This window comes from Mobula birostris, chromosome 9, assembly GCF_030028105.1.
Source record: "Mobula birostris isolate sMobBir1 chromosome 9, sMobBir1.hap1, whole genome shotgun sequence".
NCBI lineage: Eukaryota > Metazoa > Chordata > Chondrichthyes > Myliobatiformes > Myliobatidae > Mobula > Mobula birostris.
Genome location: NC_092378.1, coordinates 3,394,357 through 3,415,211, shown reverse-complemented (window position 1 = coordinate 3,415,211; position 20,855 = coordinate 3,394,357). Strand labels below are relative to the sequence as shown.

The 20,855-nt window shown below is 44.9% G+C and overlaps 1 protein-coding gene across 4 annotated transcripts in view; it reads left to right on the top strand.

Moving 5' to 3' along the window:
- The first annotated feature begins 352 nt into the window (after positions 1-352).
- Positions 353-20,855, top strand: part of nr1h4 (nuclear receptor subfamily 1, group H, member 4) — a 98,000-nt gene continuing 77,497 nt past the window's right edge. For 3 of the 4 annotated variants that reach the window (XM_072267376.1, XM_072267375.1, XM_072267373.1), the window contains exons 1-2: positions 353-455; positions 19,669-19,790. In XM_072267376.1, coding sequence (XP_072123477.1) covers positions 19,727-19,790 — 64 coding nt within the window. In that variant the 5' untranslated portion in view covers positions 353-455; positions 19,669-19,726. The remainder of the gene's footprint in view (positions 456-19,668; positions 19,791-20,855) is intronic. The other variant, XM_072267372.1, reaches the window with a different exon arrangement.

Sequence of the window (20,855 nt, the reverse complement as noted above, 5' to 3'; positions counted from 1 at the left end):
ACTGTATAGTTAATCATTTAATTTCTGCAGCTATTTCTTTGTTTTAATTGTTGGTCCCATATCAATCACTCCTTCCCAGTCAGTTACTGTATATTCTACTTCCCAACATTTTTTAATGATTTCTTTCTTCTTCCTAGTCTGCCTGATCTCACAGCCCTGGTTCCAACCGCTCAGCTTTAGCTGTCTCCCCTCCACCACGTCACAGTAATGTCAAAAGCCACTCCCGGGCAGAAGGTGTTTTAGAGAGCATTGGGTGAATTGTTTAATGAATAATCCTCATGTTTACCCTTGAGTGCTTTACAGAGGAGGTTTAATCTGACCATTGCATAAAGATTTCTGTTGAATGCCTGTGGGAACTCTTCAGCTGGGAAGGAGCTACAGACGTACACCCTGAACAATAATATTTCTTTCATCTGTGGAATTTACCACCTTGTTAGCTACTGACGTCTGCATTTGTAAGTATATATTTATTTAAAATGTAACCTTGCTTTTGTTCAGTGTATGCAAGACTGCTGTTTATGGTTGGATCTTGTTAACCATTAGCAGGAGTCCAATCATGAAGTCTACAGAAAGTGATAGAATTGGCCCAGTCCATCACAGGGAAAGCGCTCCCCATCAAGGAGTACATCTACAAAGAGTGCTGCCACAAGAAAGCAGCGTCCATCAATGAAGACACTCACTATCCAGGCCATGTTCTCTTTTTGATATCACCATTAGGTAGCAGGTACCTCAGGTCCCACACCACCTGGAACAGTTATTAGCTACAACCATCAGGCTCCTGAACCAGTGTGGATAACCTCAGTCACCTCAACACTGAACTGATTCCACATCCTATAGACTCACTTTCAAGGATTCAACCACTCATGGTCTCAGTATTATTATTTTTGTATTTGTACAATTTCTTTTTACATGTAGGTTATTTATGAATAGTTTTTCATAAATTCTATTGTAGGGAGTCGCAAGGTATTATACGGTGACGTGCACGTACTTCAATAATAAATTTAGTTTGACTTTAATGTTGATGAAGCCAGGAGTTGTTGAGAACTGTAGTATGGTCCTTACGTTACTGGACCAGTGGTCCATAGTCTAAGATTAATAATCCCGAGATGTCAATAATGCCCAAGGGTATTGTGAACAAACCTGGTCTCTCTACCTTAGCAGGGATGCACTCTGAGATGGGGGAAGTGCAGGAAAGGTTCACCAGCAGATTGATTTCTAAGAAGATGGGGGTGGTTGTCCAACCAGCAGAGATGAAGTAGATCGGGGTTGTGCTCTGTAGTTCAGAATAAGGAGAGGTAATCTCATTGAACCACACCACCAGGTTCAGGAACAGTTACTACCCCTCAAACATCAGGCTCTTGAACCAGAGAGGATAACTTCACTCACAACACCACTGAACTGTTCCCACAACCTATGGACTCACTTTCAAGGACTCTTCATCTAATATTCTCAATATTTATTGCTTATTTATTTATTATTTTTATTTTTGTTCTATATTAACTATTTCAGTAATGTTTGAGTAAACATTCTTGTTCATTTAAATAATTCAATACAGGTTTTATATATATCTATAAATACGTGAATTGCATACAGTCCATCATCACACTACTCTAAGACCATAAGAAACTGAAGCAGAATTAGGCCATTTGGCCCATCAAATCCACCATTCTATCATGGCTGATCCTAATTTCCTCTCAGCCTCAAACTCCTACTTTATCCCTTCATGCCCTGACTGATCAAGAATCTATCAACTTCTCTGCCTTAAATATATACTAAGACTGGCCTCCACAGCTGTCCGTGGCAAAGAATTCTACAAATTTTAAAGACGCAAACACGAGGAATTCTGCAGATGCTGGAAATTCAAGCAACACACTTCAAAGTTGCTGGTGAACGTACCAGGCCAGGCAGCATCTCTAGGAAGAGGTACAGTCGATGTTTCAGGCCGAGACCTTTCGTCAGGACACCTACAGGAATTCTACAGATTTACCATTCTCTGGCTAAAGAAGCTACTCCTCATTTCCTTTCTAAAAGGATGCCCCTCTATTCTGAAGCTGTGTCTTCTGATCTTAAACCCTCCCACCATAGGAAACATCCTCTCCACATCCACTGTATCAAGGCCTTTCACCATTTGATAGGTTTCAATTCAGTTATCCCTCATTCTTCTGAATTCTAGTGAGTACAGGCCCAGAGCTATCAGATGCTCTTCATATGACAAGCCATTCAATCCTGGAATCATTTTCATGAACTTCATTTGAATCCTCTCCAGTTTCAGCACATCCTTTCCAAGATAAGAGGCCCAAAACTGTGTAAAATTCTCACCAGTGAGTATTCACCAGTGCTTTATAAAGACTCAACATTACATTCTTGCTTTTATATCCTAGTCCTCTTGAAATGATTGCTAATATCGCATTTGCCTTCCTCACCACAGACTCAACCTGTAAATTAACCTTTAGGGAATCCTGCACAAGGACTCCCAAGTCCCTTTGCATCTCAGTTTTTTGTACTTTCTCTCCAATTAGAAAATAGTCAACCCTTTCACCAAAGAGCATGACCATGCACTTCCCAACACTGTATTCCAGCTGCAACTTCTTTGCCTATTCTCCTAATCTGTCTAAGTCCTTGTTAACCTCTCTACTTCCTCAAAACTACCTGCCCCTGCACCTACCTTCATATCATCTGCAAACTTTGCAACAAAGCCATCAATTCCATCATCCAAATCATTGACATATAAGGTAAGAAGAACTGGTCCCAATGCAGATCCCTGTGGAACACCCTAGCCACAGGCAGCCAATCAGAAAAGGCTCCCTCTCTGCCACCTGCCAATCAGCCACTATCACATGACATGTGGGCCCCTCTCTTAAAGAACAAACTACGACTCGCATCTTTTGGCTCTCTTATTTTCCTTTGAATTAGTTTAATGTTTTAAAGCTACAAATCATAACAGGTCTCGGCCTGAAACGTCGACTGCACCTCTTCCTAGAGATGCTGCCTGGCCTGCTGCGTTCACCAGCAACTTTGATGTGTGAAACATAACAGTTTTCTTTTTTGTATTTCCAGTTCAATGTTGTTTGCACATTGGTTGTTTGTCCAGTTTGTTCTGTGCAGTCTTTCATGAATTCTATGATGTTTATTTGTACTTACTGTGAATGCCCACAAGAAAATGAATCTCAGGGTTGTATATTGTGACGTATGCACTTGGATAATAAATTTACTTTGAACTTTGAAATTAAAGATTGTTAATGATCCTGATGGGGAGGACATGGGGCATATCATTTCCCCAGTTTGGGTCTGAGTCAGGAGTCATTGTTTCAAAACAAGGGATTGCCCATTTGGGACTGAGATCAGCAATTGTCTCTTTACCCAGAGGTCACCTTAAAGAGAAATATTAGATTAGATTTATTTGTCACACATACTTCAAAATGTTCAGTGAAATGTGTCATTTGCTTCAAATCAAATCAGAGAGGATTGTGCTGGGCAGCCAGCAAGGTCCCTGCACTTCAAGCACCAACATATCATGCCCACAACTTACTAACCCTAACCCATGTGTCTTTGGAGTGTGGGAGGAAACCAGAGAATCTGGAGGAAACCCACGTGGTCGCAGGGAGAATGTAAAACTCCTTACAGACAGAATCAAGCCCCAATTTGGCACTGTAAAGTGTTACGCTAACTACAATGCTACCAACCTGCCCTGCTTGGTAGGATTCTTTAGAATTTGTTCCCCAAGAGGACTGTGCAGGTTCATGGAGTATAGCAAGGCAGCTGGATTCCCAGAAACCCAGGGAATCGAGGAATATGGGATTACTGCAGGAAGGTGGTGCCAAGGTAGAAGATCATGCAAGGCGATTGTCCAACCTGCACTTGGTTTCTCCAGTGCAGAGGAAGCCCCAAATGTGAACATCAGATACAGTACATTGGAAGTGTAGATGAAACACTGCTTCACTTTGAAGATCTATGAGGATCCATTGATGGTGGAGGGACAGCTGTAGTATCTGCTGATGTTGCATTGGAAAATGATTAACTTTGGGTGGCACCTTTGTTGGCAAGGATGAACCTAGTTAACAGATTTCACAACACATGCCGCTGATAATAAACTTGATTCTGATCTAGAGCATGGAAGATGACTATCGAACAGAGAACATGGAACATAATACATAGAACAGTAAAGCTCAGTACAGGCAGGTCAGCCTATGATGTTGTGCCAAAATTTTAACCTACTCGAAGATCAATCTAATCCTTCCCTCTAATGTATTTGCCTCTACCAGCACCCCTGGCAATGCATTCCACGCACCCACCTCACTCAGAGTAAAACACTCTACTGGCGGCACGGGAGCGTAGCAGTTACAGAGACAGTAAACAGTGCCGCTGTCTGTAAAGGGTTTGTGTGTTCCCTCCCCTATTCCAAAGACGCACAGATCAGGAGGTTAGTTGGTCCCATGAGTGCAGCTGGGCAGCGTGGACTCTTTGGAATGGAAGGGCCTTTTGCCGTCCTCTTAGTCTAATTAAATGCTTTTCTCCAATCACCTTAAAATTATGCCCCCTCATATTCTGTGAAGAGATGTGCTGCATTGGAGAGGGTCCAGAGGAGGTTCACGAGAATTATCCCAGGAATGAAAGGGTTGACATATGAGGAGCATTTGATGACTCTGAGCCTGTATTCGCTGGAGTTTCGAAGAGTAGTGGGGGATGTCATTGAAAGCTGTGGAATATTGAAACACAGAGTGGATGTGGAGAGGATGTTTACCATAGTTAGGGAGTCTAGGACCAGAGGGCGCATCTTCTGACTTGAAGAACATCCATTTAGAACAGAGAAGAGAAAGAATTTCTTTAGCTGGGGGGTAGTGAATCTGTGGAATTCATTGCCACAGACGGCTGTGGAGACAAGGTCAATCAGTATACTTAAGGGGGAGGTTGATCGGTTCTTGGGGTGCCAATGGTTGCAGGGAGCTGGCAAGAGAATAAGACCATAAGACGTAGGAGCAGAATTAGGCCATTTGGGCCATAGAGTCTGCTCCACCATTCAGAGCTAATTCTTTCCTCTTTTCCTCAACCCTACTCCCCGGCCTTCTCCCCATAGCCTTTGATGCTGCATCTAATCATGAACCTATCAATCACTGCCTTAAATACACCCAATGACCTGGCCTCCACAGCTGCTTGAGGTAACAAATTCCACAAATTCACTACCCTCTGGCTGAAGAAATTCCTCTGCATCTCTGCTCTAAATGGATGCGCCTCTATCCTGAGGCCGTGCTCTCTCACCCTAGACTCCCCCAGCATGGGAAACAGCCTTTCTACACCTACTCAACATTCAACAGGCCTTTCAACATTTGAAAGATTTCAATGAGATCCCCCCCCCTCATCCTTCTAAATTCCAGCAAGTACAGACCCAGAGCCATCAAATGTTCCTCGTATGATAACCCTTTGATTCCCAGGATCATCCTACTGAACCTCCTCTGGACCCTCTCCAATGCCAGCACATCTTTTCTTAGATGAGGAACCCAAAACTGTTCACAATACTCATGGTGAGGCTCCACCAGTGCCTTATAAAGCCTCAGCATCACATCCCTGCTCTTGTATTCTAGACCTCTTGAAATAAATGCAAACATTACATTTGTCTTTCTCACCACTGACTCAACCTGCAAGTTACCCTTTAGAATGTTCTGCACAAGGACTCCCAAGTCCCTTTGCATCTCAGACTTTTAGATTTTCTCCACATTTGGAAGATAGTCCGCACATTTATTTCTTCTACCAAAGTGCATGACCATGCATTTTCCAACATTGTATTTCATTTGCCACTTTCTTGCGCAATGTCCTATTCTGTCTAAGTCCTGCAACCTTTCTGTTTCCTCAACACTACCTGCCCCTCCACCAATCTTCGTATCATCTGCAACCTTGACAACAAAGCCATCTATTCCATCATCTAAATTATTGATATACAGTATAAAAAGAAGTGGTCCCAACACCGACCCCAGTGAAACACCACTAGTCGCTGGCTGCCAACCAGAAAAAGATCCTTTTATTCCCAGTTGTTGCCCCCTACCAATCAGCCAATGCTCTAACAATGCCAGTAACATTCCTGTAATACCATGGGCTCTTAACTTGGTAAGCAGCCTCATGTGTGGCACCTTATTAAAGGCCTTCTGAAAATCCAAATATACAACATCCACTGCATCCTCTTTATCTATCCTACTTGTAATCTCCTCAAAGAATTCCAACAGGTTTGTCAGGCAGGATTTTCCCTTAAGAAAACCATGCTGACTTTGTCCTATCTTGTCCAGTGTCACAAAGTACTCCATAACCTCATCCTTAACAATTGACTCCAACATCTTCCCAAACACTGAGGTCAGGCTAAATGGTCTATAATTTCCTTTCTGCTGCCTCCCTCCTTTCTTAAGGAGTGGTGGGAGATTTGCAATTTTCCAGTCCTCTGGCATCAGTCCAATGATTGTTGAAAGATCATTGCTAATGCCTCCACAATCTCTACCACTACCTCTTTCAGAACCTCAGGGTACAGTTCATCTAGTCCAGGTGACTTCTGTACCCTTAGCTCTTTCAGCTTTTTGAGCACCTTCTCCCTTGTAATAGTAACTGCACCCACTTCTCTTCCTTCACACACTACAACATCTGGCATACTGCTAGTGTCTTCCACAGAGTGAATAGTAAAAGCTTTTTTCAAGTTTGTATAAAATAAAAGAGAGAGTGGATATAGGACCGTTAGAAAATGAGGCCAGAGAAATAATAACGGAGGACAAGGAGAGAGCAGATGAACTAAATGAGTATTTTGCATCTGAGTTGAGCCAAAGGACCTGTTTCCATGCTCTAAGACTTTCTTACTTGATGGGAGCTGAGAAGAGGACCAGAGGGGCACAAAGGGAAGGATCTTATTGAAAAAACATTTCAGGATGTATTGTATACAATTCTACGACATTTAATGTACCTTTGAAACCTTTGAAATGCAGAAAGGAAAAACAGACACGTTGGTGGTATCTTGTTGGTACCAGAGGAGATTGTACAGGGTGTCGGGCTGAATGCAGAGGAGATTGTACAGGGTGTCGGGCTGAATGCAGAGGAGATTGTACAGGGTGTTGGGCTGAATGCAGAGGAGATTGTACAGGGTGTCGGGCTGAATGCAGAGGAGATTGTACAGGGTGTCGGGCTGAATGCAGAGGAGATTGTACAGGGTGTCTTGTTGGTACCAGAAGAGATTGTACAGGGTGTCGGGCTGAATGCAGAGGAGATTGTACAGGGTGTCTTGTTGGTACCAGAGGAGATTGTACAGGGTGTCTGGCTGAATGCAGAGGTGGTAGGTGGAAGGAGGGGAACAGAGAACTCTGGCCTTATTCTGTTCAGGAGGAGAGGAATGAGGGAGGAGCGGACCTAGGAATGGAACTGAGACAGTGAATGACCGCCAGCTATGGCAGGGGAAGAAGGGAGGCACAGGATTAAAAAGCCTCGAAATAGAAGGATGTCCATTTAGAACAAAGATGAGGAGGAGTTTCTTTAGCCAGAGAGTGATGAAGCTGTGGAATTCATTGCCACAGGTGGCTGTGGAGGCCAAGTCATTGATTGTATTTAAATGGAAGTTGATAGGTTTTTGGTTAGACAGGGGGTCAAAGTTTCTGGGGAGAAAGCAGGAGAATGGGGCTGAGAGGGATAGTAAATCACCCATGATGAGATGGTGGAACAGACTCAATGGGCTGAATGGCCTAATTCAGCTCTTACATATTATGATCTGAGTCAAGGTCTAGTTTACTGTCAGATGCACAAGTCCATGTGTGCACTGGTGCAATGAAAAACCAGCTTGCAGCAGCATTATGGGCACAGAGCATCAGATAAGCAGAGTTCACAAGAAAAACAGAGATTGAACATAAATTGTACTCAGTTTTCCAAGAAAGAATGCAACCAGAACAAAAAAAATAATACATTGTCATGCAGTGATCAAAGTTAGTGTTGCTAACCCGTAAGTGATGGGATTGCTTTGAGAGCTAGTAGAGGTTCGATGGGCTGAGTAGGCTCATCCTGTGTTGGAAACAAATGAAGTCTGGATATTGTCTGTTCTGCCAGTAACAGTTGAAGTGCCTTATCCCACACACTCTTCAAACTTCCCCTGCCTCTCTCTCTTTCTCTTGCATACTCTTTCTTCCTTTCTTTTTCTTCCTCATTTTTCTCTTTCTTTCAATTCCCCCTTTGTCTCTGTCTTCCCTTTTTTCTCTCTCGTTCTCTGTTTCTATCTCTTTCTATCTCCCTTTCCCTCTATCACTTTCTCTATATTTTTTCTCTTCCTGTTCCTCTCCCTTTTCTTTCGCCCTTTCTCTCTGTCACTAACAGGAAAGAATTTGCCCCCTACGCCAATGCACGTGTGAACCTTGCCTATCTCCATGACGTTGACACTGGTCCTTTTATCAGTGACGGAGCAGGGAATCTAATCTTGTCCCCTTGTTAAATGGCTTCCCTTTTTACGATAACGATGATGAATGTGATTGTTTTTCTCGGGGCTACAAGTGGAATGCGAGGAGCAATATCTAATCCTGCCATGTGCAATATATTCCCAGATAAAACAGACAATTGCCTTATTGATTGGTGCCTTTTAGCAAGATCTGACAGAATACTGAGTTAAATAAAGATAAGTGGAAATGGAGGTGATTGAAGGAGTTTAAATCCTCAGCCAAAGATGTTCTAGAAGAGGGTTGATCAAAGAGACCTTTAGCTTGTGGGTTGAGGGACGTGGGGAGGGTAGATGTGGGTTAATGGATGTGGGGAGGGTAGAGGTGGGTTAAGGGACGTGGGGAGGGTAGATGTGGGTTGAGGGACGTGGGGAGAGTAGATGTGGGTTAATGGACGTGAGGAGGGTAGATGTGGGTTAGGGATGTGGGTTAGGGATGTGGGGAGGGTAGATGTGGGTTGAGGGACGTGGGGAGGGTAGATGTGGGTTGAGGGACGTGGGGAGGGTAGATGTGGGTTAATGAACGAGGGGAGGGTAGATGTGGGTTGAGGGACATGGGGAGGGTAGATGTGGGTTAATGGACATGGGGAGAGTAGATGTGGGTTGAGGGATGTGGGGAGGGTAGATGTGGGTTAGGGATGTGGGGAGGGTAGATGTGGGTTAATGGACATGGGGAGGGTAGATATGGGTTGAGGGATGTGGGGAGGGTAGATGTGGGTTGAGGAACGTGGGGAGGGTAGATGTGGGTTAATGAACGTGGGGAGGGTAGATGTGGGTTAGTGAACGTGGAGAGGGTAGATGTTGGGCAAAGGGCAGGTTCTTTACTTTGTGAGATCCGTTAGTTCTACAATGCCTCAGTTCAATTAGACTTCTTAGCAACACACACAAATTGCAGGAGGAACTGAGCAGGCCAGGTAGCATCTATGTAAAATAGTAAGACCCTAAGACATAGGAGCAAAATTAGGCCATTCATCCCATCTAATCTGCTCCGCCATTCCATCATGTCTGATCCCGGATTGCACTCAACTCCATTCAGCTGCCCTCTCACTATACACTGATGCCTTGTCCAATCAGGAAACGATCAACTTCCACCTGAAAAATATACCCATGCTCTTGGCCTCTACCGCAGTCAGTGGCAGAGCAGAGCATTCCGCAGATTCAGTATTCTCTGGCTAAAAAATTCCTCCTTACCTCTGTTTTAAAAGGTTATCCCTCAGTTTTGAGTCTGTGCCCTCTAGTTCTGGATACCCCCATCAGAGGAAACATCCTCTCCACATCCACCCTATCCCGTCCCTGTAACTTTCGGTATGTTTCAATGAGATTCTCCACCCACCCCCGTCCGCATTCTTCTGAATTCCTGCGCGTACAGGCCCAGAGTTGCCAAACGCTGCTCATATGTTAACCCCTTCATTCCCGGAATTATCCTTGTGAACCTCCTTTGGACTCTCTCCAATGACAATACACCCTTTCTGAGATATGGGGCCCAAATCTGTTGACAATACTCCAAGTGCAGCCTGACCAGTGTCATCAATATTATTCCGTATACTGCGTGTATTCAAATATAACACCTTTAGTCCTGTCTTTTCGAATTTGTCCGCCTTTTACATTGCAACTCCTCCTATTGACTGCAAGTTTGCCCCATCATCAGCCCCTCCTTGCGAGGAGTCTCTCTCAGAGTCATTGCCTCTGTTTCTAAACCAGCTATCTCATACGCAGCACTAACACTCCAGTTCCCATTCCCCTGCCAAATTAGTTTAAACCCAGCCGGACAAACAACCCTAGACAACCTGACTGCAAGGATATTGGACCTCCTCGGGTTCAGGTGTAACCCTTCCCTTTTGTACCTTCTCCAGAAGAGATCCCAATGATCCACAAATATGAACCCCTGGCCTCTGCACCAATTCCTCAGTCACTCATCCACCTGCCAAATCAGCCTATTCTTGCCCTCAGTGGCATGTGACACAGGCAACAATCCAGAGATTACTATCCTGGATGTCCTGCTTCTCAGCTTTCTACCTAGCTCCCTAAAATCTCTTAGTCATAGTCATAGTCATACTTTATTGATCCCGAGGGAAATTGGGTTTCGTTACAGTTGCACCAACCAAGAATAGATTATAGATACAGGAATATAAAACCATAAATAATTAAATAAAAGTATGTAAATTATGCCAGGAAATAAGTCCAGGACCATCCTATTGGCTCAGTGTGTCTGACCCTCCAAGAGAGGAGTTGTACATTTTGATGGTCACAGGCAGGAATGACTTCCTACGACGCTCAGTGTTGCATCTCGGTGGAATGAGTCTCTGGCTGAATGTACTCCTGTGCCCAACCAGTACATTATGTAGTGGATGGGAGACATTGTCCAAGATGGCATGCAACTTGGACAGCATCCTCTTTTCAGACACCACCATCAGAGAGTCCAGTTCCATTCCCACAACATCACTGGCCTTACGAATGAGTTTGTTGATTCTGTTGGTGTCTGCTACCCTCAGCCTGCTGCCCCAGTACACAACAGCAAACATGATCGCACTGGCCACCACAGACTCGTAGAACATCCTCAGCATCGTCCGGCAGATGTCAAAGGACCTCAGTCTGCTCAGGAAATAGAGACAGCTCTGACCCTTCTTGTAGACAGCCTCAGTGTTCTTTGACCAGTCCAGTTTATTGTCAATTCGTATGCCCAGGTATTTGTAATTCTCCACCATGTCCACACTGACCCCCTGGATGGAAACAGGATCTTCAGGGTCTCCTCACCTTGCCTACCTGTGTCTTGGTGCTAATATGCACCAAGACTTCTGGCTGCTCACCCCCACCCTTGAGAATGCCATGGACCCAATCCAAGACATCCCTGATCCTGGCCCCAGGGAGGCAACTTACCATCTGGGTGTCTCTATCACGCCCACCGACCTTGTCTCTGTTCCTCTGACTGAAGAATCTCCTATCAACACCGCAGTCCTCTTCATCCCTCTGCCCTTCTGAGCCACAGTGTCAGAGACCAGTCATTGTGACTCCCCCCGGTAGATCAACCCCCTCAATAATTCCAAAGCTGTATACTTATTATTGAGGGGAACGGCCACAGGTGTACTCTGCACTGGCTGTGCATTTCACCTCCTTCTCCTGACAGTCACCCAGCTACCCATCTCTTGCAAGCCAGGGGTAGCTACCTCCCTGTAGTTCCTAACGATCACCACCTCATTCTCCCGTACTAATCAAAGGTCATCGGGCTGCAGCTCCAGTTCCTTAATAGGTTCTCTCAGGAGCTGCAGCTGGGTGCACCTGGTGCAGGTGTGTTTAACTGAGAGACTGGGAGTCTCCCAGACTTCCCACATCCCTCACAGAGTACAAGACACTGCCCCAGAGCCATTCTCACTGTACTAAATAGATGAAGAATGAATCGAATAAGAACACAGAGACTATAACTTATAAAATAATTTAGTCATAGTCATAGTCATACTTTATTAATCCCGGGGGAAATTGGTTTTTGTTACAGTTGCTCCATAAATAATAAATAGTAATAAAACCATAAATAGTTAAATAGTAATATGTAAATGATGTCAGTAAACTATGAAATAAGTCCAGGACCAGCCTAGTGGCTCAGGGTGTCTGACCCTCCAAGGGAGGAGTTGTATAGTTTAATGGACATAGGCAGGAATGACTTCCTATGACGCTCTGTGCTGCATCTCGGTGGAATGAGTCTCTGGTTGAATGTACTCCCGTGCCCACCCAGTACATTATGTAGTGGATGGGAGACATTGACCAAGATGGCATGCAATTTAGACAGCATCCTCTTTTCAGACACCACCGTGAGAGAGTCCAGTTCCATCCCCACAACATCACTGGCCTTACGAATGAGTTTGTTGATTCTGTTGGTGTCTGCTACCCTCAACCTGCTGCCCCAGCTCACAACAGCAAACATAATCGCACTGGCCACCACAGACTCGTAGAACATCCTCAGCATTGTCCGGCAGATGTTAAAGGACCTCAGTCTCCTCAGGAAATAGAGACGGCTCTGACCCTTCTTGTACACAGCCTCAGTGTTCTTTGACCGGTCCAGTTTATTGTCAATTCGTATCCCCAGGTATTTGTAATCCTCCACCATGGTATTACACCATTGTAATACCTCACCCCAGCCTGCTCTCATCGAAGCCTGATGAGCCAAAGCCACTCTAAGGACAGGCACCGAAAAGAATGGCTGCTCTGCTTGCACCTGCGTTACCTGTATTTCCCCTTTCTAAAAAACTCTTCTGGCTTGATTGGTCACTCCTCAACTCAGAGAATCTGCCGCAAAACTCTGCCTTTGAAACCTTAGTCACCGTTTGCTCTTTCCCTGCACCGCTGGTGTGGATTGTTCAACTCCTACAAGCAGAGGTAGTGTGTAGTGAGATTGTCAGGAAGGACAGGCAGATGATGGGGCAAAATTGCAGTCAGTGAGATGAGCTGAAGTATAACATGGGGGTCAAAATTGAAAAGAGTGGTGAATACAGGACTGAAGATGTTATATTCCTAAGGAGACTGAGGTCCTTTAACATCTGCTGGACAATGCTGAGGATGTTCTACGAGTCTGTGGTGGCCAGTGCGATCATGTTTGCTGTTGTGTGCTGGGGCAGCAGGCTGAGGGTAGCAGACACCAACAGAATCAACAAACTCATTCGTAAGGCCAGTGATGTTGTGGGGATGGAACTGGACTCTCTGACGGTGGTGTCTGAAAAGAGGATGCTGTCTAAGTTGCATGCCATCTTGGACAATGTCTCCCATCCACTACATAATGTACTGGTTGGGCACAGGAGTACATTCAGCCAGAGACTCATTCCACCGAGATGCAGCACTGAGTGTCATAGGAAGTCATTCCTGCCTGTGGCTATCAAACTTTACAACTCCTCCCTTGGAGGGTCAGACACCCTGAGCGAATAGGCTGGTCCTGACTTATTTCCCGGCTTAATTTACATATTACTATTTAATTATTTGTGGTACAACTGTAACGAAAACCAGTTTCCCCTGGGATCAGTAAAGTATGACTATGACTATGACTATGTTTGAATGCACACAGTATACAGAATTAGGTAGATGATCTTGTAGCACATTTAGAGATTGGCAGGTATGATTTTGTGGGCATCACTGAGTCGTGGCCGAAAGAAGATCATAGTCAACGTCCAAGGATACACATTGCATCGAAGGGACAGGCAGGTAGACAGTGGGAGTGGGTGGCTCTGTTGGTAAAAACTGAAATCAAATCCTTAGAAAGAAGTGACATAGGCTCAGAAGATGTAGAATCCTTGTGGGTAGAGTTAAGAAACTGCAAGGGTAAAAAGACCCTAATGGGAGTTATAAACAGGCCTGCAAATAGTAGCCTGGATGTGAGCTACAAATTACAATGGGAAATAGAAAAAGCATGTCAAAAGGGAAATGTTATGATAGTCATGGGGGATTTCAATATGCAGAAAGATTGGCAAAATTAGGTTGGTGCTGGATCCAAACAAGGAATCTGCAGAATGCCTAAGAGTTGGCTTTTTAGAGCCTACTAGGGGAACAGCTATTCTTGACTGGGTGTTGTGTAATGAACCAAATCTGATTAGGGAGCTTAAGGTAAAGGAATTCTTAGGAAGCAGTAATCATAATATGATAGAATTCACCTTGTGGTTTGAGAAGGAGAAGCTAAAGTCTGGTGCATCAATATTACAATGGAGTAACAGAGGCGTGAGAGAGGAGCTGACCAAAGTTAATTGGAAGAGGACACTATTAGGAATGTTTGCAGAACAGCAATGGCTGGTGTTTCTGGAAGCAACTTGGAAGGGGCAGGATGGAGACATCCCAAAAGATGAAGTTTTCTAAAAGGAGGAGGAAGCAATAAGGGAAGTCAAAGTCAGCATGAAAGAAAGAGTGAGACCATACAATATAGCAAAAATTAGTTGAAAGCTGAAGTTAGGGAAGCTTTAAAAAAAAACAAAAGTCAACTAAAAAAGCTGTAGGAGCGAAAAGATGAAATATGAAGGTAATAAATGAGAATACCAAAAGCTTTTTCCAAATATATAAAGAGTAAAATAGATATGAGTGGATTTCAGGCCATTGGGGCATTATGCTGCAGGGCATAATGGCTGACAAAGAAGTAGCAGGGGAACTTAATAAGTGTTTTGCAACAGTCTTCACTATGGAAGACACGAGCAGTTTGCCAGAAATTTGAGAGCATCAGAGGGCAGAAGTGAGTGTTATTGCTATTACAAAGGAGAAAGTGCTTGGGAAGGTATGAGGTATGAGGACTGAGTCACCTGGACCAGATGGACTACACCCCAGGGTTCTCAGAGAGGTAGCTGAAGAGATTGTGGAGGCATTGATAAAGATCTTTCAAGAATCACAAGATAATAGAATGGATCTGAAAGACTGGAAAATTGCAAACGTCACTTCACTCTTTAAAGAGGGAGGGAGGCAGAAGGAAAGAAGTCATAGGCCAGTTAGCCTGGCAAATCTTTTGGAATTCTTGTCAAGCAAGATAGACAAAGGAGAGTTGGTAGATGTTGTGTACTTGGATTTTCAGAAGGCCTTTGACAAGCTGCCACACATGAGGCTGCTTAACTAGTTAAGAGCCCATGGTATTACAGGAAAGATACTAACAGGTATAACGCATTGGCTGATTGGCAGGAAGCAAAGAGTGGGAATAAAGGGAGACTTTTTTGTTGGCTGCCGGTGTCTAGTGGTGTTCCACAGGGGTCTGTGTTGGGACCGATTATTTTTACACTGTATGTCGATGACTTGGATGGTGGAATTGATGGCTTTGCGGATGATACAAAGGTAGGTGGATTGGCGGACAGTGTCGAGGAAGTAGGAAGTCTGCAAAAGGACGTAACAAATTAGGAGAATGAGCAAAGAAGTGGCAGGTGGAATATAGTGTCGGGAAGTGTGTGGTCATTGGGACAGAACATAGAAATAGCTGGTACTTTTGCCAACCAGAGAACTCCCCGGAAAGTTTTACAGCCAAAGGAATTTCCTTCTTATGCAATCAGAATGGCATAGGAGTAGCACAGCAGTTAGCCTAATGCTTTACATCTCCAGCGATCAGGGTTCAGTACCCACTGCTGTCTCTCAGGCGTTTGTACATTCCCTCCGTGACGTGCGTTTTCTCCCGGTGTTCCAGTTTCCTCTCACATTCAAAAGAAGTATGAGTCAGGGTTGGTGAGTTGTCGATATGCTGCTTTAGTGCCAGAAGCATGCGCTGCACCCAGCACCTCCTCAGACTGTGTTGGTCGATGAAGCAAATGACACATTCCACTCTATATTTTGATGTACATGTACAAATAAAACTAAACTTTATCTTTATGTAAACAAAATCTTTATACTCCTATAATGCAGGGAACATGGTTGATAATATGTGCCTGACAATTGCCCTAGAAACAACTACATAATATTGACTAGGTAAATAACTGTAACGTTATCTGTTTTCCCTTTGTATGACTTCCATGTAGAGAATTGTGCAAAAATCTTAGACACATACATATAGTTAGGGTGCCTAAGACTTGTATTTATCAACATGGAGCAAAGAGCGAGTTTTTAAATCTGACAGGAGCAAGGGATGCTGGGAGGGGTGGGAGACAGGTGGCAGAGAAGGAATGTCCAGGCAGGGAGTGACATGGGTGCAGACACACCCAGCCCTGAGACACCAGGCAAATTCACTTGATTCCAAACAACTGACTTACTGATCATCACAGAATGTCTCTCTGATGCTTCCCGCTCCCTCCCCTCTCCCTTCCCCTTTCCAACCATGATCCCCCTCTTCCTGCCCCATTCCCAGTCTTAGACCACAGTACAGACCCATATAAGATCAAGTTTATCATCATTCACGTACAGTATATAATGAAATTTGCTTTTTTCAGCAGTACAGTGTAATACATAAAATTACACGGTACTGTGCGAAGGTCATAGGGACGCTAGGTATATATGTGTGACTGAGACTTTTGCACAGAACTGTGCTTATGCATGGAATGGTCTTTCAGGATGGCATGCAGACAAAGGCTTTTAACTGTATCTCACTGCATGTTACAGTAGTAAACCAACTGTGAATTGCTAATGAAAATGATGTTGTCTGAGGTGTGAACATTGGCCAGTGTTCATAGTCATAGTCATACTTTATTGATCCCAGGGGGAAATTGGTTTTCATTACAGTTGCACCATAAATAATAAATAGTAATAGAACCATTAGTAGTTAAATAGTAATATGTAAATTACGCCAGTAAATTATGAAATAAGTCCAGGACCAGCCTATCGGCACAGGGTGTCTGACCCTCCAAGGGAGGAGTTGTAAAGTTTGATGGCCACAGGCAGGAATGACTTCCTATAATGCTCTGTGCTGCATCTCGGAGGAATGAGTCTCTGGCTGAATGTACTTCCGTGCCCACCCAGTACATTATGTAGTGGATGGGAGACATTGACCAAGATGGCATGCAACTTGGACAGCATCCTCTTTTCAGACACCACCGTCAGAGAGTCCAGTTCCATCCCCACAACATCACTGGCCTTACGAATGAGTTTGTTGATTCTGTTGGTGTCTGCTACCCTCAGCCTGCTGCCCCAACTCACAACAGCAAACATGATCGCACTGGCCACCACAGACTCGTAGAACATCCTCAGCATCATCCGGCAGATGTTAAAGGACCTCATTCTCCTCAGGAAATAGAGACGGCTCTGACCCTTCTTGTAGACAGCCTCAGTGTTCTTTGACCAGTCCAGTTTATTGTCAATACGTATCCCCAGGTATTTGTAATCCTCCACCATGTCCACACTGACCCCCTGGATGGAAACAAGGGTCACCGGTACCTTAGCTCTCCTCAGATCTACCTCCAGCTCCTTAGTCTTTTTCACATTAAGCTGCATATAATTCTGCTCACACCATGTGACAAAGTTTCCTACAGTAGCCCTGTACTCAACCTCATCTCCCTTGTTGATGCATCCAACTATGGCAGAGTCATCCGAAAACTTCTGAAGATGACAAGACTTTGAGCAGTAGTTGAAGTCCGAGGTGTAAATGGTGAAGAGAAAGGGAGACAAGACAGTCCCCTGTGGAGCCCCAGTGCTGCTGATCACTCTGTCGGACACACAGTGTTGCAAGCACATGTACTGTGGTCTGCCAGTCAGGTAATCAAGAATCCATGACACCAGGGAAGCATCCACCTGCATCGCTATCAGCTTCTCCCCCAGCAGAGCAGGGCGGATGGTGTTGAACGCACTGGAGAAGTCAAAAAACATGACCCTCACAGTGCTCGCTGGCTTGTCCAGGTGGGCATAGACACGGTTTAGCAGGTAGACGATGGCATCCTCAACTCCTAGTCGGGGCTGGTAGGCGAACTGGAGGGGATCTAAGTGTGGCCTGACCATAGGCCGGAGCAGCCCCAGAACAAGTCTCTCCAGGGTCTTCATGATGTGGGAGGTCAATGCTACCGGTCTGTAGTCATTGAGGCCGCTGGGGTGCGGCGTCTTCGGCACAGGGACGAGGCAGGACATCTTCCACAGTACAGGAACCCTCCGGAGCCTCAGGCTCAGGTTGAATACATGGCGAAGTACTCCACATAGCTGAGGGACACAGGCTTTAAGCACCCTGGTACTGACATCATTCGGTCCTGCAGCCTTGCTTGGGTTGAGATGTTTCAGCTGTCTTCTCACCTGTTCAGCTGTGAAGCCCACCGTGGTGGTTTCGTGTGGGGGAGGGGTATAGTCATGAGAGCAGGGTGAGGGACTGTGAGCAGGGGTAGGAGGGGAGAGTGGAATATGTGTTGGTTGGGGGCCGACAACAGATGGCTCATGTGGGGGATGGGCAGGGGTCACAATGTCAAATCTGTTAAAGAACAGGTTAAGTTCGCTGGCCCTGTCCACACTGCCTTCAGCTCCTCTGTTGCTAGTTTGCCGGAACCCAGTGATAGTCCTCATCCCACTCCAGACCTCTCTCATGTTGTTCTGCTGGAGTTTCCACTCAAGCTTCCTCCTGTACCAGTCTTCAGCCTCCCTGATCCTGGCAGGAGATTCACTGCAGGAGATTGATAACTGACTGGCATCGATACCACTGACTGATACTGGAATTATACTGAGGAACATAACAGTCAGGAGCAATGCCTGGGCCCTCGCCTCTTTGTGTGAAAGGAATTTTTGAGTGGATATTACTGATCAGGGTTCAATTCCTGCCGTGGTCTGTAGGAGTTTGTACGTTCTCCCCGTGACTGTGTGGGTTTCCTCCTACAGCCCAAACTCATATGGTTGAGGGTTAATGAGGTCTGGGCATGCTCTGTTGGTAATGGATGTGTGATCATAATGTCAACACAAAGGCTTGTGTCCCTGTCACAAGCTACCCTGCACACTCCGAGATCTCACCACTCAAAGTAAATCTATTATTCAAGTGCATTTGCACTCTGTGGTACTTTACTGGGCACCTCATGTACCTAATGAAATGGCCACTGAGTGCATGTTTGTGGTCCTGCTGCTGTAGCCCATAGTCATAGTCATAGTCATAGTCATACTTTATTGATCCCAAGGGAAATTGGTTTTCATTACAGTTGCACCATAAATAATAAATAGTAATAGAACCATAAATAGTTAAATAGTAATATGTAAATTATGCCAGGAAATAAGTCCAGGACCAGCCTATTGGCTCAGGGTGTCTGACCCTCCAAGGGAGGAGTTGTAAAGTTTGATGGCCACAGGCAGGAATGACTTCCTGTGACGCTCAGTGTTGCATCTCGGAGGAATGAGTCTCTGGCTGAATGTACTCCTGTGTCCACCCAGTACATTATGTAGTGGATAGGAGACATTGTCCAAGATGACATGCAACTTGGACAGCATCCTCTCTTCAGACACCACCGTCAGAGTCCAGTTCCATCCCCACAACATCACTTGCAGCACAATATTCACCGATTTGATGCAAATGACGCATTTTGCTGTAAATTCTTGTGTACATGACAAATAAAAAATCTACTACATCAGTGTCTGGATTCTGTTACCACACAACCAGAGAGATAATTACCCCCGCCCTTCTTATTCTGGCTTCTTCCCTCTTCCTATCCAGTCCTGATGAAGGATCTCAGCCCAAAACATCAACTGCTCATTCCTCTCCATAGACACTGCCTGACCTGCTGTTCCTCCAGCACTGTGTGTGAGTTGATCTGGATTTCCAGCATCTGTAGAACCTCTTGCTTCTGTAAGTAAAGCAGATGTATGAAGTGCCCCGGTAACGTGTTGTATGACCTGTGTTGCAGAATTGCTGCCACTGGGCCGATACGCCTGGATGAAGAGGTGGATGAGCCTGCGCTGAAGATGATGGGACATGGCCAGTTTCCAGCGTCAGAAGGACTTTGCCTCACAGATTCATCGTTCTTCGGTAAGATCATAATGACAACACAAAGATTTGTGTCCCTGTCACAAGCTACCCTGCACACTCCAAGATCTCACCACTCAAAGTAAATCTATTATTCAAGTGCATTTGCACTCTGTGGTATTTTACTGGGCACCTCATGTACCTAATGAAATGGCCAATGAGTGCGTGTTTGTGGTCTTCTGCAGCTGTAGCCCGTCCACTTCAAGTTTCAACGTGTTGTGCATTCAGAGATGCTCGACTGTACACCACTGTTGTAATGTGTGTTCACTTAAGTTAAAGTCACCTTCCTGTGAGCTTGAACCAGTCTGGCCATTCTCCTCTGACCTCTCTCATTAACAAGGCATCTTCACCCACAGAAATGCTGCTCACTAGATTTTTCTGTTTGTTTTTTTTTGCACTATTCTCTGTAAACTCTAGAGATTGTTGTGTGTGAAAATCCCGGGAGATCAGCAATTTCTGAGATACTCAAACCACCCCATCTGGCACCAACAGTCATTCCACTGTCAAAGTCACTGAGATCACATTTCTTCCCCATTCTGATGTTTGGTATGAACAACAACTGAACCTCTTGACCACATCTGCATGCTTTGATGCATTGAGTTGCTGCCACATGATTGGCTGATTAGATATTTGCATTAATGAGCAGCTGTACAGGTGTATCTAACAAAGTGACCACGGGAGTTTAAAGCTACAAACGGAGGTCATGGGTTAAGGGTGAAAGGTGAAATATTTAAGGGGAACATGAGGGGAAACTTCTTCATTCAGGGGGTTATGCGAATGTGGAGTGAGATGCCAGCACAAATGGAGGATGTGAGCTCAATTTCAATGTTTAAGAAAAGTTTAGATAGGTACAGGGATGGAAGAAGTATGGAGGGCTAAGGTTCTGGTGCGGTCAAAGGGGTTAGGCAGTATAAATGTTTCTGCATGGACTAGATGGGCTGAAGGGCCTGTTTCTGTGCTGTAGTTGTCTATGACTCAACGACTCTAATCTTCTTAGCTCCTAACCAAAACGTTGGAGGGATAATGGTTAGGTTAGCATCTTCCCTGGTGCCACCTGAGGTCATGATT